This window comes from Macroventuria anomochaeta, assembly GCF_010093625.1.
Source record: "Macroventuria anomochaeta strain CBS 525.71 unplaced genomic scaffold BU25scaffold_46, whole genome shotgun sequence".
In the NCBI taxonomy this organism is placed as follows: Eukaryota; Fungi; Ascomycota; class Dothideomycetes; order Pleosporales; family Didymellaceae; genus Macroventuria; species Macroventuria anomochaeta.
The window spans coordinates 138,459-161,433 of NW_022985407.1; the positions used below are offsets into that span (position 1 = coordinate 138,459).

The 22,975-nt window shown below is 52.1% G+C and overlaps 12 protein-coding genes across 12 annotated transcripts; 8 read left to right on the forward strand and 4 right to left on the reverse strand.

The window, feature by feature from the left end:
- Positions 1-478: 478 nt before the first annotated feature.
- Positions 479-1,795, forward strand: BU25DRAFT_434972 (uncharacterized protein; the record flags this gene model as incomplete). Its single annotated transcript, XM_033708887.1, has 4 exons — positions 479-676; positions 716-885; positions 934-1,544; positions 1,578-1,795. 4 exons carry the CDS (start codon positions 479-481, stop codon positions 1,793-1,795), a joined length of 1,197 nt encoding a protein of 398 aa, XP_033556455.1.
- Positions 1,796-1,909: 114 nt separating this feature from the next.
- BU25DRAFT_352674 (uncharacterized protein) lies at positions 1,910-2,290 on the forward strand (the record flags this gene model as incomplete). The annotated part of the gene is made up of 1 exon (XM_033703420.1): positions 1,910-2,290. A coding segment is annotated over one exon (381 nt), but the record flags the coding sequence as incomplete, so codon positions are not given.
- A 16-nt stretch (positions 2,291-2,306) lies between these two features.
- On the forward strand, positions 2,307-2,675 carry BU25DRAFT_301815 (ankyrin; the record flags this gene model as incomplete). The annotated part of the gene is made up of 1 exon (XM_033702003.1): positions 2,307-2,675. A coding segment is annotated over one exon (369 nt), but the record flags the coding sequence as incomplete, so codon positions are not given.
- An 891-nt stretch (positions 2,676-3,566) lies between these two features.
- BU25DRAFT_415413 (uncharacterized protein) lies at positions 3,567-5,511 on the reverse strand. The gene is made up of 2 exons (XM_033707536.1): positions 4,170-5,511; positions 3,567-4,121 (listed from the first exon to the last, which is right to left on the reverse strand). Exons 1-2 carry the CDS (start codon positions 5,433-5,435, stop codon positions 3,777-3,779), a joined length of 1,611 nt encoding a protein of 536 aa, XP_033556458.1. The 5' UTR covers positions 5,436-5,511; the 3' UTR covers positions 3,567-3,776.
- Positions 5,512-5,888: 377 nt separating this feature from the next.
- BU25DRAFT_452182 (uncharacterized protein) lies at positions 5,889-7,333 on the forward strand (the record flags this gene model as incomplete). Its single annotated transcript, XM_033709786.1, has 3 exons — positions 5,889-6,244; positions 6,506-7,007; positions 7,058-7,333. The coding sequence occupies exons 1-3, from the start codon at positions 6,165-6,167 to the stop codon at positions 7,331-7,333; spliced, it is 858 nt and encodes a 285-aa protein (XP_033556459.1). The 5' UTR covers positions 5,889-6,164.
- Positions 7,334-8,834: 1,501 nt separating this feature from the next.
- BU25DRAFT_213843 (NADP-specific glutamate dehydrogenase) lies at positions 8,835-11,005 on the reverse strand. Its single transcript, XM_033701239.1, has 3 exons — positions 10,669-11,005; positions 10,174-10,560; positions 8,835-9,954 (listed from the first exon to the last, which is right to left on the reverse strand). The coding sequence occupies exons 1-3, from the start codon at positions 10,700-10,702 to the stop codon at positions 9,029-9,031; spliced, it is 1,347 nt and encodes a 448-aa protein (XP_033556460.1). The 5' UTR covers positions 10,703-11,005; the 3' UTR covers positions 8,835-9,028.
- A 461-nt stretch (positions 11,006-11,466) lies between these two features.
- BU25DRAFT_434977 (Aldo/keto reductase) lies at positions 11,467-12,868 on the reverse strand (the record flags this gene model as incomplete). Its single annotated transcript, XM_033708888.1, has 5 exons — positions 11,467-11,492; positions 11,593-11,778; positions 11,914-12,118; positions 12,337-12,664; positions 12,780-12,868. The coding sequence occupies 5 exons, from the start codon at positions 12,866-12,868 to the stop codon at positions 11,467-11,469; spliced, it is 834 nt and encodes a 277-aa protein (XP_033556461.1).
- A 1,280-nt stretch (positions 12,869-14,148) lies between these two features.
- BU25DRAFT_415419 (uncharacterized protein) lies at positions 14,149-14,671 on the forward strand. The gene has a single exon (XM_033707537.1). It carries the CDS (start codon positions 14,159-14,161, stop codon positions 14,402-14,404), a length of 246 nt encoding a protein of 81 aa, XP_033556462.1. The 5' UTR covers positions 14,149-14,158; the 3' UTR covers positions 14,405-14,671.
- Positions 14,364-15,709, forward strand: BU25DRAFT_415420 (uncharacterized protein). Its single transcript, XM_033707538.1, has 2 exons — positions 14,364-14,494; positions 14,581-15,709. Exon 2 carries the CDS (start codon positions 14,603-14,605, stop codon positions 15,353-15,355), a length of 753 nt encoding a protein of 250 aa, XP_033556463.1. The 5' UTR covers positions 14,364-14,494; positions 14,581-14,602; the 3' UTR covers positions 15,356-15,709.
- Positions 15,710-15,749: 40 nt separating this feature from the next.
- On the forward strand, positions 15,750-19,681 carry BU25DRAFT_402953 (mediator of RNA polymeras-like protein II transcription subunit 5). The gene is made up of 7 exons (XM_033705059.1): positions 15,750-16,611; positions 16,698-16,963; positions 17,011-17,073; positions 17,120-17,626; positions 17,680-17,851; positions 17,899-18,261; positions 18,315-19,681. The coding sequence occupies exons 1-7, from the start codon at positions 16,002-16,004 to the stop codon at positions 19,475-19,477; spliced, it is 3,144 nt and encodes a 1,047-aa protein (XP_033556464.1). The 5' UTR covers positions 15,750-16,001; the 3' UTR covers positions 19,478-19,681.
- A 219-nt stretch (positions 19,682-19,900) lies between these two features.
- Positions 19,901-21,194, forward strand: BU25DRAFT_425860 (malonyl-CoA-acyl carrier protein transacylase; the record flags this gene model as incomplete). The annotated part of the gene is made up of 2 exons (XM_033708379.1): positions 19,901-20,069; positions 20,125-21,194. 2 exons carry the CDS (start codon positions 19,901-19,903, stop codon positions 21,192-21,194), a joined length of 1,239 nt encoding a protein of 412 aa, XP_033556465.1.
- A 12-nt stretch (positions 21,195-21,206) lies between these two features.
- On the reverse strand, positions 21,207-22,508 carry BU25DRAFT_415424 (short chain dehydrogenase/reductase). Its single transcript, XM_033707539.1, has 6 exons — positions 22,361-22,508; positions 22,121-22,262; positions 21,916-22,002; positions 21,803-21,865; positions 21,620-21,727; positions 21,207-21,557 (listed from the first exon to the last, which is right to left on the reverse strand). The coding sequence occupies exons 1-6, from the start codon at positions 22,408-22,410 to the stop codon at positions 21,246-21,248; spliced, it is 762 nt and encodes a 253-aa protein (XP_033556466.1). The 5' UTR covers positions 22,411-22,508; the 3' UTR covers positions 21,207-21,245.
- Positions 22,509-22,975: the final 467 nt, after the last annotated feature.

Genomic DNA, 22,975 nt, shown 5'->3' on the forward strand with positions numbered 1-22,975 from the left:
TGCTTGAATTAAAGAAGTAAATAAGCTAGATTGTAGAGGGTTACACTGGCTTTCCTCTTCAAGAGAAAGTAAACCCTAATGTTTTGTTGTTATTATATTATAGTCGTGCAACAGGAGGCAAGGTGTTGGTGGTCGCAGTTTTAGTAAGGGAAAGCAGCTGTTCGCGGTGCGCTTATTTTCCCGCACCGCGTGCCCGCCAACTTAGCATGTCGCTCTCCAGGATGTTGCACTTCTTGTGCGATCGACAGCTGCCACTTCTTACGTGACTCGCCTATAGACTGCATTCCTTGGCACCTGTTGTCACTTCATAGGGAGACACTCGCGAAAGCGATACGGCGCTGATGCCTTTGTTTGACCGGGGGCAGGGTGCATGCAGCACGCCAAGCTGATGTGCTGCGCCTCTCCCCCGCCAGCCTTATCAACCGCAATGTCCTGAAGGGCATTTCAATCAAGCTCTATTACGTGGGTCGACCATACTATGGGTCCGCTGAGCGCCACAGCTAGCATTATCACTATACTGCAACTGACGGTGAAGGTTGGCGAGGGCCTGAGCGATGCTAAAGACGCCTCGACAGACCGTATCCAGTTCACGACTGACATCTCGAACCTCTCGAACCTACTCGTCGCTCTGTTGTCTCGTCTAGGCGAGAGCTCCGTCGACCCCTGGCATGCGAACGTTCGAGCACTGGGCGGACAGGATGGACTCATCTACTAGTACCGTGTTGCGTTGGAGCGACTGAAGGATAAGATATCAGCTAGACATGGGATAAAGAAGATGACGAAGACACCTCTCTGGATGTATATCAGAGACGATGCTGAGCGCATTCTGTCGAGGATAGAGCTGCTAAAGTCGCTTGAGCAGATTGCCCTGGAAATGGACCACTTGTTTGTGTTGCTTTAGACATAGGGTGGCAACAGCGCTAACACATACAGTAAACTATCCCAAGCCATAGAGAGCCGTGTTAGTACCCTGCAGAACGACAACAAGATCATGAAAGTGGGAGTCGATGCCATACAGCAGGACCAAGTCCGTCAGAGGCACCGCCTCATCATGAACTGGCTATCTCCCGACAACTTTCCAGCCCAGCATGCTGACCTCATTGCTCGCAGACAAGCAGACACAGGTCTGTGGTTCCTGGACTCCTCTGAGTTCACCGAGTGGGTTCATGGTGCAAGCCAGACGCTATTCTGTCCCGGCATCCCTGGAGCCGGCAAAACGATGATGGCAGCAATTACGGTGGACCACCTCCACAATGCCGTGCAAACTCCCGACGTGGGCGTCGCGTACCTGTATTGTAATTACAAAAGGCAGGCGGACCAGACTACTTCCAATCTGCTTGCGGCTATCCTCAAGCAGCTTGTCCAGGACCGGCCATCGATTGCGGAGCCCTTGTCGAATCTGTACGATCGCCACCAAGTGCGAAGGACAAGATTATCGCTTGAGGAAACGCTCAGTGCTTTGCAATCTGTGCTTGCAAATCTCTCAAAGGTGTATGTCATTGTGGACGCTCTAGACGAATGTCCGGAGCGAGACGGTACTCGAAGTCAGCTCCTAAGACTCTGCCGCAATCTGTAAGGGCGCACAGATCTGTGTTTGATGGCTACCTCACAACACATTTCTGACATTGTGGAGGAGTTCAAGGACATGCCTTGGGTGGAGGTGCGCGCAAGCAACGCGGATGTGACACGATATGTGGTGGGCAAGATTGACCGGCTAGCCAAATGCGTCGAACGCGATGGCGATCTTCAAGAGCTTGTCCAAACCAAGATCGTAGAAGCGGTAGATGGCATGTGAGTTATTTGCGTATCGATTCAGAATGTTCTTGACTCACGAACTTCTTAAGGTTTCTTCTTGCTCGTCTGCACATTGATTCGCTTGTGGATAAAAGAACCAAAGCCAAAGTTTATTTCTGCGCTCAACAACCTGTCAAAAGGCTCTCGAGCGCTTGACGATGCGTATAGCGAGGCAATCGTCAGAATAGATGGCCAACTACAGGACGAACGCGTACTAGCGAAGAACGTTCTTTCGTGGATCTCATATTCACAAAGGCCGTTGACTACTGGAGACCTCTGCCATGCCTTAGCAGTAGGGTTAGGCGATGAAGAGCTTGACCGGGATAACATTCTCGATGTTGAGGACATCTTGTCTGTATGTGCTGGCCTTGTCACGATCGACGAAGAAAGTCAGGTCATCCGCCTCGTGCACTACACAACCCAAGACTACTTAGAGAGCATCCGAGAGAAGTGGAATCCTGATGCTCAGTACAACATTTGGCAAGGTCGACGTTAACACGAAAGACAAGAATGGATGGACGCCGCTGATGCTAGCAGCATACAAAGGTCACAAAGACATGGTTGAGCTGCTGCTGGGCACTGGCAAGGTTGACGTGAATGCGAGAAGCGATGAATTATCGACGCCTCTGCTTTTGGTGGCGCAGTTTGGTCGCGAGGCCATTGTGGAAATGTTGCTGGGAACTGGCAAGGTTGACATCAACGCAAAAGACAAAGATGGGGATACAGCGTTACTGTTAGCCGCACAGGAAGGGCATCAGATTATTGTTGAACAGCTGCTAGCCAAACAGCATATTGCAGTCGATGTGGAAAACAACGACGGATGGACACCGCTAACGCGGGCGGCAGAAAATGGACACAAAGATACAGTCAAGCTGCTGCTTGGCACTGGTAAATCAACGCTGACGCGAAGAACAACGACGGTCGGACAACACTGGAGCTCGCAGGAACAGGCCACACAAAAAGATATAGCTAATCTGCTGCAGACACACCTTGGTGTCTTGTGACAGCTAATAGCGAACTCCATTTATGGTGCGGACGTTAGCTTATCAGAGAAACAGGTAACATGACGAAGCTTTCGTATCCCTAGTCGTGCCCCAGCTTATTCTCGCGTCAAAGAACACGAAGAGCAAGCAAGAATGCAAATGTGATCTGCCTTGGTAGTATGTCGCTTTTCGTTTTTGATTTTTGGTTACGTTTTCTTCGGATGCACAGACGTCCGCTGATGCTGCAAACCCGAAAATCTCGAATGGGCCCTTCAAATGTTGCATATGCTTAAGAGCCTTGGGAATAACGAGAAATACTTTGTCTGGACATGCAAAATGCAACGTCACAACAAGGCGGGATCCAAAAGCTCTCGACTGATTTCTTCCAAAAGTTGCAATTGCGGTGTGCGATCCACGCGAGTCCAGTGTTCACACCTTCTGGAGAAGAGGCCGTTATGAAAATCTTCGTGTACAGACCGCACTGCGTCTTCACATCTGCGTACCGATACAAAATTGTCTTAGTTCCTCATAGTGGAGTTGACGCATGCAAAGATCCAGGCTATAATTGTGCAAGCATGATAGACGATGTCCCAGCCAGTATTGCGTACTGTGGGACTTCACGACCATATTCATTGGCTTGGCCTGGCTTGTCACGTATCGGACAGAAACAGGATATAGTCAATTAAGTGATCGCAATGTGTAGTCTGTATGTTTGGTCACAGAAAGTAGATACATTTGCATGTGTACTGAACTGTAGCGGTGTGGACTGCTGTAGAATACTGATAGCTACGGTAAACGATATCGTAGGACTATCGGATCGATGAAATACTGCGCTGTATTGCTATCTAGCTAGGAGGAGACGACTATATACCTGACTTGTAACACACTAGTCCAGGGTGGTCGATCAGGGTATAGTCAGACACTGTACGGACCAACCGATACCGCAACATGAACTAATAAACCAAGAGTTTCTACGCCATCCCATGCGTAGTGATGCACCTAATGAACGTTATTTCCTGTCTGGTAACGCCTCGCTGACTCTGTTCCATCAAGATCCATTTTCTTCTTCAAGAAGCTGCTCAACTTGGCGCCACGACTGCCTGATTCGACTTGTGAGCCAGACACTGGCGGCCCTCCATATGCCGTCTTGATCGGAGGGACGGGTGGTGCATCAGCCGCGGGCGGCTTGTGGTGGTGCTCGCGCGGTGCGAAGTGTTGCGATTCGATTTCTTGACGGCCGGCGGCGATGATGGCTTGGTTCTTTGCATGGATGGCGTTGTCGGGCGCCATGTAACGGCGGTCGATGGAGTCGTTGAAGGTTCCCCGTAGGGCTTCTGTTGCGCCCTGGAAGTCGTTAGTACAAGAGACATGATGCTTGTGGTAGAGACTCACGTGAATGCCAGCGGCCGCGGCTCGTAGATTTGCCATAGTTGACTGCTTCTGTGCAACATGGTCGCCAGGTTGTTGTGAGTGTGGAGCATGTCCCATTCGATACGGCACCGGTCGGCTGGGATCCTCTTGAGGCTGCTGTTGCGCATACTCTTCATGCTGGCCTGCTGGCACCTGTCGCGGGATACCTGGTGGCGGCGCTCGCGAGGGGTAAGAAAAGTTGGCCCGCCCTGGACTCGCAGGCGTTACAGGGCTCACGGGCTCGTTTGTTGTCTGTCTGTTCATGGGGTTCTGATGCTCAATGGCAGGAGAGACAGAAGATAGCTCGACCCTGTGTCGAATATTGCTCTTATTAGGTATTGGTGGTGAGGGGTTTATAGGAGCGTTTACTGACGGTTGAGTTGGGAGAAGCTCAACGTCGTGATGTTGAGGCACTTGTGCCTGAGCTACGGGCGACACGGGAGCTGGAGTCGGTGGACTCGGTCCAGACATGCTAGTGACGCTGGGTGTTGCATTGCTGCCGGTGGGTTGCTCTGTTGTCGTAGTGCCGCCTGGTCCAGTGATTGTGGTGGTAGTGGTCGTCGTTGTAGTTGTTGTTGTTATGATGTTCCCTGTTCTGTTGTCCGTGTGCGTCTCTCTCGTGACATTCTCAGTGCTTCTAGCATGTTGTTGAGGTTGCTGGGGTGGCACGAAGCCACTCTGCTGAGCGTGTGCAGGAGATCGTGCGGGAGATCGGGGGGGCGGAGGGTAGTGTTCGTACGCCGTTTGAGTAGGTGGAGCCCGACTTGGATCCGCCGGTGGTGTAGGTGGAGTCACTTCAGTCGATGGTCCTTGGTGGTATGCTTGGCCTTGATTGTAAGCTGGTCCTTGCTGTTGCGGAAACTCCTGAGGAGGTGCTGGAGCAGGCACCCATTGCTCTCCAGAGATTGGTCTACTCGTGAAGCTAGGGTTTGCACTACTGCTGGGCTCACTACTTGCGTACGCTGAGTCGAATGTGTTGGTTGAAGACTCTTTGCGGATCGTGTCCTTATCTTTGTGGTCGTCTTTGTCCTTGTTCTTCGAGTGGTAGCCTGACAACCTCCATCTTGACTTCTTTTCTTTCTCGGCGCCGGACATAGTATCGGAGGGTCTTTGAAGCTGTGATGAGACTGCAGTGTGGTTGCCCAGGCCTCCTGACATCTGCGTACGCTCAATTTCCGCTCTCTCGAGTTCTTGTCGTTCTCGACTTTTACGTTTCTGTAGTTTTGCAGGTGGTCGCGATTCTTGCATGGCAGTTGGCCGGATATCGATAGGTGGTTCACGTTTTGTCGTTAGATATGCAATAGAATCTGAGACAATCCCCAAGCCGTAAAAGCCATGAAAGAAGACTCAAATGAGGTTTTGATTGAGGAAGAGATTCCTGGCAGGTCTTCAAGTGCTGAGAACGGGTAGGAACAGGGCCCCGCTGTCCATAGCCCATGATATCATACTGGATTTTGTGGCGTACGCTGACTGTGGCACCCAATAATGAGACCTGTCATGACGATCACAAACCAGCGGGGTTTAAGCAAGGCGGGAAGACCAGGATGATTTGATGCTCGATGGCGTCGGCGGCAGGGAAGCTTGGAAGAGGCAGGTTTCTGGAGTACGCTTGACCTGTTCGGATTTTTGACGGTCGCGCATGCCGACCAACCAAAGGTTCCAGACCGCGCAACCCTGACCCTTACGCGGATGACAAGACAACTCGCTGCACGACATCGCGTTGACACGAATGCGCCATGTATCGAAAATTCTTGTACTGTGAGAATATTCAGTCAAGCTACAGGGAGACACCAATCCGCCATAAGCAATGCTGTATCAGCACAACCTCATGCAAACCCTCCACGAGCTGAACATTACTTCAATCTCGATTTTGCTTCTGTAGGGAGATGTATCTCCACTTTCAACGACATTTCAATCTTGTTCTACATGTAATTGATTCCGGTCTTTCTGCAATTTGCGTGTGCAGCTGACACGATCATGCCGGAACTGCTAGGCCTCGTCGCGAGTGTCATTCAGGTCGCTGGCGCAGGATTCCAGCTGTCTAAGACGTTATTCGAGTATGTTAATGAAGTTACAACGGCGGATCGCAGGACCAAAGACACTGCTACAGAGACCAAGATGACAAGCGTCGTAATTGAAGAGCTGGAGATGTGTTCAAACACGAAGAAACGGCATCGCTTGTGTCCGAGAACGCTGTGAAGATCGCGAACGACACCATTACAGAGTGCTCCACACTTTTTGCCCAGATCGATGCGACGCTCAAGAGTAGCAGAAAGAACACCTTTGGTTGGTTGACCCTGCCCTTTGGCGATACGAAGCTTGAGTTCTTGCGCAGCCACGTCGACAAATCGGCTCTTTATGCAGGTTCTCACTCATGCACATCAAGTTGCATCAAGGAAACTGGATCGTGCTGCGGAAGCTTGTCAATATAAAGAGATCAAGCAGCTACTGGAAAAGAAGGATCAGTCAACTCAGAAACACGAGGAGCTGCTGCGCAAGGACAGCGCAAGTGAAGACAGCACTCTCGTTCATAATGACGACCTTAGGAGAGACATTGGCCAAAGTGTAACTTCAGGTCCCGTAACAACTGCGTCGGTTGTCAACTCAACCATTACCGCTCAGAGATTTGCAACATGTGTGAATCACGTCCGTAGCTTTTTGAGGGATATCGAGGTGCTACAGAAGGCTCTCGCTTCGAGTGCACCCGGCGACGATCATTCAAAGCACCATCAGAGTCTTGTGGATTCATACTTCCACACCCGCGGCTGTCTTGATCAAGTAGTACTAGGCAGCTCGAAGCCTAAGACATCTGCACCAGCGGTAGACCTGCAGACACAGACGAGCAAGATCTCCAAAATCGCTCTCTACAGCCTAGCTCAGCCGTATATGCGGCTACCAGCCCTCGCTACTCGCCTACATCGCCCATGTACTCATCATACCCTCATATCAGCGAACACGTTCCCGCTGGTAGCTCTGTGTATGCGATGTCAACCAACACTGGTAACGAACCTGAGAATAAGAACCCAATGAATGCAAGGTTCAAAGATCTTGTTGGCTCGAAACGGAAGAGCAGTTCACATGGACCTACTGCAACGCCATCTGTGCCGTTCGGCTCGTCGAGTTCAGGATCCAAGCTGGGCAGATAACGGGCGAGATACGCGCTATGAAGCTCTCTGACGACCAATTTCAACAAGCCGCAAAGCTCGTGGCTAGTCCAGAAGAAAGCGAGGTAGAGCCCGATTCGCATGAGGAGTCTCATCCACCCCACAAAGAAGAACCACTTGCAATACCGCCAACGCAGGCTGATTGCGAGCATGTAAAACCACCACTCATGTCTGGTGAGCCATTGAGGCAAGATGCTTCGGTGGAACCAGATTGGATAAAACGCGTCCTCGAGCGAGGAGAAACTCTCAATGACTTAATATCAGAACAGGCAGTAACTCCGCAGCGGCTAAGACTTTCTACCAGATGGCGAAAAGACAAAACGACAGCTGGTTTGACACTCCGCTGAGCTAGTTCAACGGGTCGTTTGGCTCCACTGTAGATTCAACGGGGGAAAAGGCGCATAAATGCAATAGAGGTGGAAGTAAGACCAAGAAAGACATGAACAATGAGAGCTGATTACGGAGTTGTTGAACCAGGTGTCTAAGCCTTCGAACACGGGGCAACAAGAAGTCGACAAGGTGGATGCGCTGTTGAAAGAGCGAACCGTCATTCTCGATTGAGATCGGGAAGTAGACTACAATACTTTGGATAGTATCTGGACATAGATAGCATGCAAGATTGCGAAGGATTTGTAGGACCGTTTATGTTTGTTTGTTAAAAGGCAGACACCTGGATATGTGTTTATTCGCAGTGTGGCGGAGACAATCCAGCATACAGCACACAGTGGACTGACTCCCTTGATGTGCCGTAAGAGCTTCCCATTACCTGACTACACCCACTCTTGTAACAGACAAAGTGTTATGCACCGATCCAAGCATCCCACACGGCAGGATCTGATAAGATCCCATCAAAATCTCCTCACGCCGCAATACCCCGAACACTCTCTCCAAAACATCTCCCGAGCCCCCCACCCGACATCACCCGTCACCACCTCACTCCAATAGGCGACCCTGAAATCCTTCGCAGTTCCACATCAACTCGACGCGTTTCGCCGCGTCCCAGGGTCCTTCGCCAAGAGATCGAATTTCTTTTACTCGATGGCAACCATGTTGTGGCCGCGTCTGTCTAGCGTGTCTGCGCCGGAGAGATAGTTACTCGATTGCTACACGTTTCTGTGCACGCGCGATGGGCCTTTGTACCACGGCTCGCTTGCGGCTTGTCACTTCATCGCAACTAAAGGTAGCCCGGAGGCATCTCGGCCCGTGATTTGTCATGAGCTTGGGAAATGGGAGTGGGCTGGGAGGAATGGAGGAGTGGATGGCTAGTTGGATGCGGAAGAGGTACCGCATGCGTGTTGTTGCATTTGTAACTTTTATTGATGTTGTTTACCTGCCATGCTTTTGGTTTTGCTTGCTTCTGCTGCCTCCTTGCTGTGCTTATTACTTTTCCCACGGGATGTTTTGAAATCGCGGGGCATGAAGATTACTCTATCGATACGGTGTGACGTAGTGCGACATGTTGATGGCGGGGTAGGAAATCTTTTGTGACCGTGCTGTACAACAATGACAAAAAATAAGTATCGAGGAATGAGATGAAGCTGTTGTAGCGTGGTATCAATTTATTCATCAAAGGTATCTAGTATCTATGTGATACGTCCCATATGCCAAACGCCATGCCCAAAGTGAAGGAATCATAGGTATCATGTACAAGAACAGCGCCGTTCAACAGCGAGCTGTTCACCACCAGTCACCCTGGTCGTGCATGGCAGCAGCAACCTTGCGGAAACCAGCAACGTTGGCACCACCGACGAGAGATGGGAACTCGCCATCAGCGGGGGTGATGTACTCCTTGGCGGTCTCGAGGCAGTTATCGAAACAGTCCTTCATGATCTTCTTGAGCTTGCTGTCAACCTCCTCAGAAGTCCAGGATAGACGCTGAGAGTTCTGGGCCATCTCAAGACCAGAGACGGCGACACCACCAGCGTTGGCGGCCTTTCCGGGTGCGTACCAGATGGCCTCGCCCTTCTTCTCTTTGCGGTGAGCCTCGAAGACATCGATGGCCTCCTGGGTGCAACCCATGTTGGAACCCTCGGCGATAAACTTGGCGCCAGCCTCGATGAGAGCCTTGGCCTCGTCCTCGGAGACCTCGTTCTGGGTCGCTGAAGGAAGAGCAATGTCGACCTTGCCAACCTCCTTCCAGGGGCGGGCACCCTCGACATACTTGAAGCTGTGGTTCTCGAGAGCTGAGAGAGCCTTGCGCTGGAGCTTGAGGGTAGCGATCTTCTCAATGTCGTCAGGGGAGAAGCCCTTCTCGCCTTCAGCGATGAGAGCACCCTTGGAGTCGGACAGAGAAACGACGGTACCGCCGAGCTCGATGATCTTGAGAGCAGCGTATTGAGCAACGTTGCCGGATCCGGACAGAGCAACGCGCTTGCCCTTGAACGACTCGTTACCACCGCTGGCGTATGTGATCATGTGCTCGACGTAGTAGACGAGACCGTAACCGGTGGCCTCAGGACGGATCAAAGATCCTCCCCATGAACCACCCTTGCCGGTGAGGACACCCTCCCAGCGGTTGCGCTCAGCCCTGTATGTGCCAAAGAGATATCCAATCTCACGTCCACCAACGCCGATGTCGCCCGCGGGAACGTCTGTGTCGGCGCCTGTCATTTACGTAAGTAAAACGTTCATTTGGAACCTCGACGCAATTGTGCATCTCGACAGAAAGTTTCCAACGACCTGGTCGAGATAAGGCTAGCAACAGCCCGCTCGTTCCTGTTGGTCGCCGTGACTAGCTGCCAGATACGCGGTATGCGGGACCGTTAAGTGAAGGGTACCACGCCCCACAAGAGGCGCGATGCGTGCGACGGGTTGAGACTTACCGATGTGCTTGTTTAGCTCCCTCATGAAAGCAACGCAGAACTTGCGGATCTCGTTGTCAGACTTGCCCTTGGGGTCGAAGTCGGCACCACCCTTGCCACCACCCATGTTAAGGCCGGTAAGAGCATTCTTGAAGATCTGCTCGAAACCCAAGAACTTGAGGATGGAAAGGTTGACAGTGGGGTGGAAACGGAGACCGCCCTTGTAGGGACCGAGAGCAGAGTTGAATTGCACACGGTAACCCTTGTTGACCTGGCACTCGCCCTTGTCGTTCTCCCACACAACACGGAACTGGATGATGCGCTCGGGGACGGAGGCAACCTCGAGGGCCTTCTTGTACTCGGGGTTCTTCTGGAAGAGGGATGAGGACTCGAGGGTGGAGACGAGCTCTGTGGAAGGAAGTTAGTATTGCTTCAGCGATTGAAAGCCAATTGAGGAAGGACTTCTCGGTGTAGAGATGTTCTTGCGGTATGGCAATCAATGGTGGTGGTACATACCCTTGCGGGCCTGCTCAAACTCGGGCTCAGACATTGTGAATTGAGGTAATGCGATGTTGGGTTGGGAAGAAGAAGTTGAGCCCGTGAAGTTAACTGGAGCAAGATAGTTGTCAAGGAGATGGCAGGCCAACGTGAGAGCAGACAGCTGTTATATATACGCTCAGCCTAGGGTCTACCTGGAGCTGTAGGAACCAACAAACAAAGACTCGATTCGAAAACGTCAGTGGCCGACATATCGCACGCGGAGAAGCATTCCCAGTGGTGAATGGCTGTTCTCGCCGCCATGTGCTATACTGCTATTCGTTTCCATGGTGTACTCTGATAGAGATAAGGAACGCGCAGCCAATCAAGAGCATCGCGGGGGCGAACGCGTCGAGATACCGCAAGGGCTCCGGCCACTGCATGCTAGCAGCGCGATGTAATTCTCGGTCGTCATCCATGGGTAACAGCGCACCAGAGCGTCTGCCGGTTTCGGGCGCACACGGCGCGGTGTCGGGCTCTTACGTGTGGTTCAGGATTTCGTGGGGCACTTGGGTACATGCGGATTCTAGTGGGGTACATTCACGTGAAATATCGGACCGCGGAAAATCTTGGAAAGTGGCTTGTGCTGTAGTCAGGGTGCACGCGACAGTAACATCTCATGCACCGGCATCACCGTAGATATTGCGCAGTCATCATGCATGCATTTTGCAGAGTATTCTCTCCTGATGCTGTCATGACATGTCACTTCGCAGCCTTCTCCCACAGGCAGTGCAGCCCTGCGACGACCCCCACGCATGTATTTCTCCGTCCTCCACATTACGGGCAGTCTGTGGGGTCCCAATCTGGAAGCGAGAACCACCGTTAGCTCGAGTGAAGGGTGTTGAGGAGATGGTGTCGCCGAAATCGCACGCTCTACCATGGCAGCTGTCAAGAGGGACTTACCTGTTACCAGATACTCATCCAGACCATCCATCGTCTTCATGTCACGGTCCTCAATCTCGAAGCCTCCGATCTCTGAATTCTCAACGATGCGCTCCTTCTTCACACTCTTGGGCAAAGGCACGTAGCCATGCTGCAGACTCCAACGGACCAGCAGTTGTCCCTGAACGAGTGAACCGTTAGCATCTTCTGGAAACAAATAGCAATCTTGGGTCGAATAGAACTCTTCAACGAGAAAGTTCTCTTCGAGGCGCATGGTGCAAGACACTTACTGTTGTCACGTCAGCAAGATACATAACACTATATGTGGACAGGCTTGCATACCAGGAGTGCACGAATACTTCTTCGAGAGGGATACGATCTTAGGATGCTTCATCTTCAGGGCTCGAACAAGTGGTGCGTAAGCCTCAACAACGATGTTGTTCTGCTGACAGAAGGACGTGATGTCCGTCCGTGTATTGAACGGATGCACCTCGATTTGGTTGACCGCTGGTGCAATCCTGGGCTTCGAATCAAGAAGTTCTTGCAGCTGCAATCTCGTCAGTTCAACGTACTCATTACAGTGGTCTCGACCCAATAGCTGATTGCTCCCGAGCCCCTGCAAGATATTCGAAGAGACCATTCAGAATCAATATCGTAGACAAGACACTGATGTGTGGTTTCACAACAACTCCGGGATCCTCGCTATCCGGCGCAAAGCATCGTTGCTGACGTTGTCGGACAGATAGAATGGGAAGGGACACTAACATGCTTGACGCCGTAATTGGACACACCTCCGATCCTTACCTCGCCGTCGTCGATAGCGTCTTCCACGGCTCTCCAGCTGTCAAGTCGTGCTTTCTTGCCACCATAGGGTGAATGCAGGAGAAACAAGTCGATGTAGCCAAGTCCACATTCCTGCACCGATTTCTTGATAACCTTGCGAACTGTATCATATGACGAGTTGGATGCCAGCTTGGAAGTGAAATGAATGTCCTCTCGCTTGACGGAGTCGACGTTGTCGGCGCTGGACAGGAAGTCTAGAACGGCCTTACCACTCTCCTTCTCATTGTGATACATTTGCGCGCTGTCCACTCTGTTGCATAGACGTCAATGGTTATACAAATGCAGGGGTAAATACGATGAGCTTACCCACGATATCCAGACTGCCGGTGTCAGCGTGATTAGCACACGGAACTTAGGCCAGGAACAGAAGGCAGTATACTTCTAGCGCCCATCGAACCGCTTGGTAGGTTTCCTTTCCCGATGTCAGGTAAACACCTAGATGGATTGTGGGCATGGAGAGCCCATTGGCGAGCTGCAAATGGTCAATCAATGGAGGCGCTCGACCGTATGTCGGCACTCGCGACGGACCTTGGTACGGGAAGCCAAGGAAAACGTGTTTTGTGCCATCTTAGAGTATCTCCGTATTGTGTTGTGCAGTGCAGATGGTGATGTGCGATGTAGCGGAGGAACAGCCACGATGTTGACAAGTGATGTGCTACATGGACATGCTCGGCGCTAAAGTCGGCGGCTTCAATCATTACATCATCTCGCTTGTACCTGGCGCCTGCCTTGTATGGAGGGGTGCCAGTCCGGAGCATGCACACAACTCTACACATGCACGTCTTATGGCAGTGCTACTCGGAGTACTTCTGCGTACCATGCCCAGCTGGACAGAACAATGATGCGTTCATGCATAAAAGCAACGAACCACTTGAGGCTGAGCGAATAGCGTCAGGTGACTAGTGCCGGGAGGTTTGCACTCGACAAGCGAATTGCTTCTTCCGCCAGACAGTTGCGCCGATTCGCCGAACAGCTCGTTGCGCTGAAGTGAGCATTGTGAAAATCGAATGACTGAGTCGTGTGCAACGTGTGCAGCCTTGTGGTCGTGTTTGATCGCCGAGCACACAATCTGCACTGGGTTGCATACGATACCGTAAACCTAGAAGGGACGGCTGTGCAGCAGCGGTACACTGTTTCGTGCCTGAATCCTCTGCAATGGGACAACTGTCGCTGCCGCAACCGCCGCAATGGGTCGTACTACCGCGGAAGACGATTCGATTTACCCTTGTAGGTGTAGAGGCGTTTGAGGCACCTGTCAGTTCTGGCTCCTGGATGACAAAGTTGGTGCAGTCTGGTGTTCGTGAGCGACTCGGCTCGACGCCTCGATTCTGGCCTGGATGGTTCGGCGCCTCCGGCCTGCCTGGGGTGCATCATACTGCAGTCTTTTAGGAGCTTTAGAGATACAAGACACAGCAAAGTGGAAAGGGAGGGCAGAGAGCAGCTGAGATGCACTGCGATCTGCATCAACCGGCAGTGCAGCGTGGTATGAAAGGCTATCGTTGATGGTTGCATCGGTCGCAGGGTCACAGCTACAGCGCTTTGGCATGCCGGCGCTAGAGCAGTTCTGCACCGCAATGTCAACGCGAGTCGCGTACGAACCGCATCTGCAAAGCCACACCTCGAGCGCTCGAGCGGTATTTCCGTCCACCGGAGGAGCGCGATGACCTATTGGCTCGGCCCGGCCAAGTAAGCTCAATGGAGCCGAATAGTGGCTCGACTTGATCTCCTCCAGGATGATTCCAAAATGCGTCAACTGAGAGCTTCAATAAAATCTACGGGAGGCTTGAGGGCGGCGGCCACCGAGCCACGCCCCGCATATCCATTAGCCTCATCACTCTCACCCTCGCGACGGGCACGAAGCTATAAATCCCCTATAACGCTCACCAGCATCCCTCATCTCCCCAACGCCGAAAAGCAACACTGGGTCCGACCGCCAAACTACTTCGCTGTCGTCATCGGCTGCTTCTCCTTCATTGCATGTGGACCCTGAGACCCTGGATCCTCAGCTCCTGCCGAAATACTAGCAAACAAACTTGATGATCCATCTTTCTCGGTGTTTGCGACTGTTATAGTAAGCCTGGTAAGTTGCGAGCACCAGTTCACATAAACCTGATGTTCCCGCCCCGCCCACCAACCAGGCTTTGCTAACAACGTTCGTTCCTGCAGTAGTCACATTGCTGCTTTCACCATGGCAAACCTTCCTGGGTTCACTACCAATTTTCCTGCTGGATATCCAACAATCCCACGCGCTTCAAATTTTACCGGCGGTGCACGCAACACATCCTCGACTGGTTCCCCGTCAGGTCAGAATCAGTCTACTGCGCCGCAATTCGATATTTTCGACTGGCATCCCGCGTACCAGAGCTGCCAGCGCTACTTCCTCGATCATGCCCAGCACGACAACACTGTCCAGGTCGTGGCTGCTCTGATCAACATCTGTCTCCCATTCCAATGGACACCTTACCCTCTCATGAGTTCGTCAGGCCCACTACCACATTCATCTGGCCCTGCAGCATACACACAGCCATGGCCTCGACAAGGACCTATTCTCAACTCGAAAGGTCAGCCAACGCCGGTATGGGTGTCACTAATTCCATTCATCAGACGCCTAGTTATCACAGGAATGGATCAGGCGGCCGTCATGCATGGGTTCTTCGGCGATGATTGGAAGAAAGGAGTGGGTCCAGTGCATGAGTGCGAAAGGCGAAACTACCTTTTCGCAGCCAAGAGCGTGGGATGGGCAAAAGTCAAATGCCAGTATGACATGTCTCCGCACGAATCAGTCCCGTTCATGAAGCCTCTACAAGACGTTCAGCTGGCGGAAATCGAGGGTGCCGAAAAGACCTGGAGTCAGTGGCTGGCGATGGAAGATTGGATGGTGGGACCGCGGGCACCTGATGCCGATGATCGATTCCCAGATGCTCGGCGCCGCGAATCTTGAGAGTCAAATTTACGGGTTGGCGTTGCATGGTGTATCGGAACTGTCAGGGTTGACAGCTTTGCCTTGGGCGGGAAGAGGCGCCTGCCACCTGGGGCGGAAGGAGTTGCAGGGGGCCGGGGTTTAGCGATGATGCATTGCTTGGTCAGGCTGCATAGTGACCACCTGTATGTTGCTGTTTGAGTCGATTTTCCTTTCGGATATCTTGATGTAATAATGTGGCTAAGGACGATATGCGCGTCGACATGCCCTAGGCGGAAAGCCTGCGCGATTTGAAAGAAGCAATATGTTCATGTACCATGCAATACCTTGTCCGACCCGTGCCACTAACCTCACAAATGTCGAACTATGCTCCTTGCTCTTTACCAGAAATTCACGCGTGTGTTTCAATGCATCGAAAGGTGGCATCCATTGTGTGATGATGCTGAGGCCGAATGCTCCTGCCCGCATGAGATCCAGCACAGACCTCTCGGCTAAACCTGATTGCTTTGGGTGTTCTTTAGCTTCAGCGCTCATTGCAGCACCCTTCACCAACAACCCCGGCTAGCGATCACTTACATCCTTCCAGACCTCTCTATTGTTGGAATACATATTTAGCTGACACCCAGCCCCCGGTCTTACGGGCCGCTCGGCACCTCGTCGATGGATCATGGACTCCATGGTCAAAGAATGGACGGTATTTCTTGACCGATGCCTGAACCAGCGTGTGCAAGCCGATGTATTCGACGCTGCAACTGCACAGCTGCACCGGAGGTCGCCACTACCTGGATGCAAGCTCGCTGGTCTTTTGCTGAAGCCGCGATCTGCGACTGCAAGTAGTGTTGACCCTCGCGTGACCGTCTATCTCGAGCGCCTGCTAGCCCTGAAGAAGGTTGACGCGTCAGATGTCCTGTCTGCAACATTCTACTATTCCAAGGACCGACCACCAAAGTCTGGTGAGGATGCGTCGGGGAAAGAGCCAAGATGGAGCAGCTCGCCCGAGTTGGAGGAGGTTGTGTGCCATCGACTTCACAAAGCCTTTGCTGCGGAGGAGCGCCCTTACAACAATACAGAAGGACTGCAAACGCTGATTGTCGTCACGAGATGGATGCAAGCTATGGTCACTTCACATACCAGCGATACCATGATGCAGGCCATGGCTGGTATCTCACAGCAACCTCAACAATCCATCGCCGTTCGCGAAGCTTTAGGTGTACTCGTAGTCGGTCTCATCGAGAACTCGAAGATCCTGCTGATATTGAATCACTCCACAGTCAAAGGTCAGTACCCTTTTAGTACCCCCGAGGAAGTATCACTGCTCCGTTGCTGTACCTGGTCTGAAAGTAACTCCGCTCACCTAAACTAGATCTGCGCAAACGTTTAGCTCAATCGCTGGCGTCGTTCATCCCATTCTTATCACATAATTCCTTGGGTTCCCAATCGTCGTTGGAGATCGCCAATAGGTTGGAGATGTCCCAGAAACAACACGAACTCTACGAAAAGCCTGCAACCATTGAGGGTATGCCAACCGAAAGTGCAAATCTTGAGGTGGCTGCATTGCAGCTTGAGGCCGTAATGGATTTGCCGCTTGTATCCACAAGAGCTGGACTCTTTGTATATCTTAATTCATTGGTAAGCTTCGTATCGCTTATGCCTATGCAGTGCTGATGACTTTCCAGCTTGTTGCTCGCCCGCTCACGGATGAGTTTACGATTATCAACTATCTACATTCAAGATACAAGGTATTCTCTCTCCACGACACTATGAACCAGCATTAATACATGACAGATCGACGCCCAAAACATGGCTACAGATCTCATCACCGCTTCATTCGATATTCTTGCCAATGCAATGTACCGTAGCGAACCCACGTCGACTATGTTTTGCCTGAAGTCATTTTTGATCAACAAGGTCCCAGTACTGCTATTGCAGCTTTCGGGTTCAATCTTCCCAATGACACCCGAGATGTGCATCACGCAAGCCCTCAGTCACGTCGACCTTAATGCATTCCCTGCATTCTCGCAGGGGTTTGACGACATTATGGGTGGCAACACTTCGCTCTCCGATGTTAGGCAAGACTTCTTGAACGCTTGTGCACTTCATGGACACCTCACCACGAGTACCGTTGAGCGACTTCTTGGAGAAACGCCCATACAAGGACCGCCCACTACGAGATACGAGAAGAAAGCGCTGTTGGATCAGTGCAAGAACAATTTCGACAAAGTTAACGCTTACATTGATGAGATGGAGAACCTTGACGGCAACGCTGGTGCTATTGTTGGTGCTGTTACCGAGGTACAATATGCCCTTCATTCGATTCCTAATCACCCAGACTGATTCCCTTCCAGTTTATTGCACATCTCTGTGAGACTCAGGTTACAATGTACCTGAAGCAGATCTGTAACTTACTGTCGAAGAAGCCGCAGTGTCTGGATGTCATGCTGCAATTCACCTCGCCTGCTAGCATCCTGCGGCCGCTGTGTCAATTTCTCGATGACTGGCATTACGACAATGACCAAGGTCAGGCATCTGGACCCCAGCAAGCTATCAACTACTAACGTTAGCAGGAGAATATCAACCCGTGTACGACGAGTTCGGGGCGATACTTGTCCTGATCATGGCTTTCGTATATCGCTATGACCTCACACACACCGACATTGGAATTGGGCAAGAGTCCTTCGTCGCTCGATTGATCGAGCGCGGCAATCACAGTATTCCGCCAGACGACCTGACAGAAGATCAAGGTAAACACCTTGCGAGTTGGCTTAAAGGACTTTACGATTCAGGGAACGAAGGTCTCAGCAACGATGTGTTTGCATCATGTCGCCCGCAAGACTTCTATTTGATAGTGCCAACGTTCTTCAGTCAGACGGTCATGGCATGCTCGGCCGGCGTTCTGTCACACGAGACCGTGAAAGGCGGGCTAGAGTGTAAGTTATCATATGGTCCTGATCAAGTTAATTGCATACTGACAACCCTACAGATCTCGGCGAGACATTCCTACTGCCTTCACTGATTGGAGGCTTGAGCTGGATGGTCAGCCATGCCCTCAAACAAACACACAATGACCTTGATGCGATGATGAGAATATTTCACGATACAATTCTTACCGTACCCTCCTCTGGAGATGCGCAGGCCATGCATTCCACAATCATTTCGATGGTGTCGAGTCGTTTGGAGAAGTGCTTCCGCACATTGCAGCGACGCGACCCAGCTCGAACCAACATCGAGCCTCTACTGCAGGCTATCAAAAGCAACGCACACTACGATCGCTCGACATATGCCTCAATCCGGGAACTGGAGCAATGGACCAATGCACCCAACAGCACCTTGAATACAGCCTTACGACATACCATACAGCAACTGGCACAATGGGCTTCTACTGCTGCCATCAATCCGAACCCGCCCAGCTACACACATCGCCAGGTTTACGCATCATCAAGTACGCTAGGAGTATATCAAACCGTACGAGCGATCATAGACGAGGTTAAAGCACAGACGGAAGCTGGCAACGGTGCAGCCGCATTGGACATTAGTGTGTCGATCATCTGCGCGCCGACCGTTGAAGACAGCCCCATACCGGTAGATTGGATAGGAAGCACGATTCCTGCACCGGCGCCGCCACGTACTAGGATGAATCTGCGCGAGATGTTGAAGAACGTGTTCGATAACGCCGCCGCCTTGGTTGCGACAGATCCTTCGAGTGCAGAAGCAATCGTGCGTCTGCATCGACGTGTGGAGGCACAACTCGCATCGATCGGCCAAGTAGGTCTTCAAGCACCAGTCATAAGCCTCCCAAGTGTCAGTATCAACGACATACAAGCTCAAACCATCTCAGACGACATCAACAAGGCTATGGAAGACGCAGCGAACGCTAGTCTTGCTAACGACCTGGAGATACCAAACATGGACAAGAAGGCCTTGGAGCGCAGCATGGAAGAGCTCAGCGGTTCGGCAGGCTTGGATCTGTCAGCCATGGGTATGGACACTGGCGACAACATGGCAGGCGATATGAATGCCAACCTAGGCGCCCTCCCGGATCTCGGTCTGGGCGATATGAATGGCATGGGCATGGACATGGACATGGACATGAACATGGGAGGAGGCGGTGACGACGATTGGGGCTTGGATTTCGACAACATGTAGGACATGCAGGATGCAGACATACAAGGTGCAGAGTGGGACTGGCACTTCAGGTGTTAGCATGGCATGGGACGAAGGGCAGGATTAATTTTCACAGATCTTTTGAACGGGCCAGATCCCTGGGTGTGAATGTTAGGGAAACATCAAGGGAGGAAGAACGCAGCTCAGCTGAGCTCTGCATGCACAACTGTTGAGCATTAATACAGCAAACATGGCAATCGTCTCCTGATGTCAAAAAGTGGATCCTTCTCGGTGTGCACTGCTCCGTAAATCCTCGAGCTTCGGAAATGCCAACCTCGGCCGCGGGACCGGCATCTTCCCCAAGCTCTCAGCCTCCGACCCCACAGTCTTAACCTCCACAGCTCCGCCAACCATTAGCAATACCCTAATATGTACACCAAACAATAACAACAACACCCAATCGCCATGTCGAGCCCTTGCACCTCCGTTTCTCGAGTTCTTCCGCGCGTTGGGGCGACGTGTGCGCGATGTGGTGGGCTGAAGAATGGCGGTGGCAGTCGGCCGGTAGCGCGGAGATGGATGAGCAGCAGTCAAGCCACAGCAAAGAGGCCCAAGACTGCCATATTCTTTCCTGGTACGCCAAGCACTATCAGGAGCGTCAAGAATATCAACATGCTAACAACGACCAGGCCAGGGCGTACAGCGCGTCGGCATGATCACACCATGGCTCGAAGCCTTCCCACGTACCGCGAAACCCATCCTCGAAGAGATCGACGATACACTCAACCTGCCGCACACGCCGCTCACCAAGATCATTGAGTCTGGCACCAATGCCGAGCTTACGTATACCGAGAACGCACAGCCGGCGATTATGGCAACGAGTATATTGATCCTGCGCATCCTCGAGCAAGAGTTTGGGTTCAAGACAGCTGAGCGCGTCGACATCACACTGGGCCACTCACTAGGCGAGTTCGCTGCCCTGGTAGCTGGCGGATACCTCACCTTCCAAGACGCGCTGAAGATGGTACGGCGTCGCGCAGAAGTCGCCAGCAAGTGCAGCAAGGAGGCCGTCGAAGCTGAAGGCGGCGAGTTCGGCATGGTCGCTCTAGTCTGCGAATCTGAAGAACACATGACAGCGCTCGTAGCTGCGATACACGAATTCCTACGACTAGGTGGCTCGCGCTCAGACTCCAATGACGACCTCCCAGCGGTGCAGCAAGTCCTCATTGCGAACATCAACTCGAAGAACCAGATCGTGCTCAGCGGCAGCATAGCCCGCATCAACACGCTCCTCACGAACCTGCGCCAATTCGGTGGCCACGATCCGCGACACGTCCGCCTGAAATCCGACACACCGTTCCACGGCCCGCTCATGAAGCCCACATACGAGACAGTCAAGCGCATGCTCTACAAGCAGAAACCAGACGGGAGCGACATCGTCACCTGGCCAGGCCTCATGCCCTGCGTGTCGAACGTCACGGGGAAACCATACGAGAGCAAAGACCAGCTGAAAGATTTGCTAGCACGCAGCTGCATCGAGACCGTACAGTGGTGGAAGAGCGTCAAGTACCTGCACGAAGAAGAGAAAGTGCGTCGCTACGTCGGCATCGGGCCTGGCAAAGTAGGCAGAAACCTCGTTGGCAAGGAAGTCGGCATGAAAGGCGCCGTCAAGGGCGGCGGCGTATGGGCAATCACCAGTCCAAAGGATATGGAAGAAGTTGTGCGCGCGCTTGACGATACGGAAACCTGCGAAGACTGAACACAGTTCCTCATTGTCGATGAGATGAGATTTGATTCGGCACTAAGGATGTTATGCGCCCTGCACATTCAGCCCAGCATCCACCTGGATCCGCATCCCTGTCATACTGCTATTCTTCGCCAACATGACAAACGCATCCACGCAGTCTTGCAGCTCGGTATCTTTCTTCAGCACCGCCGCATTCTTCAGCGCCTCGATGCGCTCCGGGCTGTACTTCTTGCCCCACTCGGTCAGGAGCAGACCCGGCAGGACGGTGTTGACGCGAATCTTGGGCCCTTCTGTGACGGCGAGGCATTTCACGAGGTGCAATTGCGCGGCTTTAGTTACGCTGTAGGGCATGGAGGAGCCACCTTGGCCGATGCCCTGCGGAAGTCAGCTCATGCGCGCAGCTAGAATGAGTGGGGAGAAGCAGAGAATGGACGTACTGCTATCGAGCCCGTAGTGATCATCAGCCCGCCATCAGAGTTGAAATCGAACGTCGGCTTCGCAGCGAGGAGCAGCGCACGTGGTACTTTGACGTTGGCAGACCAGCACTACAACATAGTCAGCACGATCGACCCTGCCCTGCCGAAGCGGAGTGAAGGCGCAGTAGACAGATTGAAGCATACCCTATCCCATTCTTCCTCTGTCATCCCCTCATGATCCTTCCAATCACAAAACTTAGTCCATCCCTGATCAACATTAGCATGAACCAGTCAGTGTGGAGAATAAGTCAACGTACAGCGTTAGCAAGCACAATATCAATCCCACCCAACTGCTCAATCGTCTCTCTCACAGCTCTCCTCGCCTCATCCGTGCTCGTCATATCCTAGTGCCGGCATATCAGCCCATACCCTTACTATACTATAGCGACCAAGTGGCCGTCTATCTCTACACGCAACGCTCTTTCTTCTAGCCTCGTTCTTTGTTTGGTGGATTAAACTCACGGCTTTAATGAGCACAGCCTTGACACCTGCATCTTGACATTGCCTCTGTACTTCCTGTGCGGGCCCGAGCCGGTTGAGGTAGTTGATTGCGATGTTGCATCCTTCTTTTGCGAAGGTCGTGGATAGGAGTGCGCCGAGTCCACTGCCCATGCATCAATACAATGTAAGTTTCATTCGACGGGTTGACTCTGTGATTGACAATGTGCGGTGGTGAGTGTGGCTTTGGTATCGGGGACGTACGCTGAGCCGCCTGTTATCAGGACGTTGCGTCCTTTGAGCGAGTATGGCATAGTGAAGTATCGGATATTACTTGGTTGAAGCAAGGGAGACAATAAGGCAACGGAGAATCAGGCAGCACGAAAAGTCATGGCTTAGAGTTGAGGGATCCTTAGGTACATAGCTATTGTAACTGATGTGGGGCGTTTGGACCCCGCAATGCAGGGCGATGTCTTACATGTTACCCGTTTAGTAACCTCGGTATCTTAACGTGCATTCTAACACCGTTCATTTGATCGAATTTATTATCTTAGTCCAGGTTTTGAGATTATGTCAACTGGTCTCCCAATTGACTACAAGTTAGTACCGTGGTAGGATGATACTGCGTCGGGTTGTCCTCGGTGCAGGTGAAGTTCGAATAGTATGTTGTATGGAAAGTCTGCCATTCCTCGCTGATCAGATTCCGCACGCATGCGAATGCTGGAACAGGTGATACGAATGTTCCTCAACAGGGCACCGGAGGACTTGCGGGGTCCTCAAATACAGTGGCCTGTACGGTGTTCGGGCTAGCTGTGCATCAAGCCTACCTCTTGCACCTCGATAAATACGGTTTTCGAGACTTGCCTACAACTGCATATC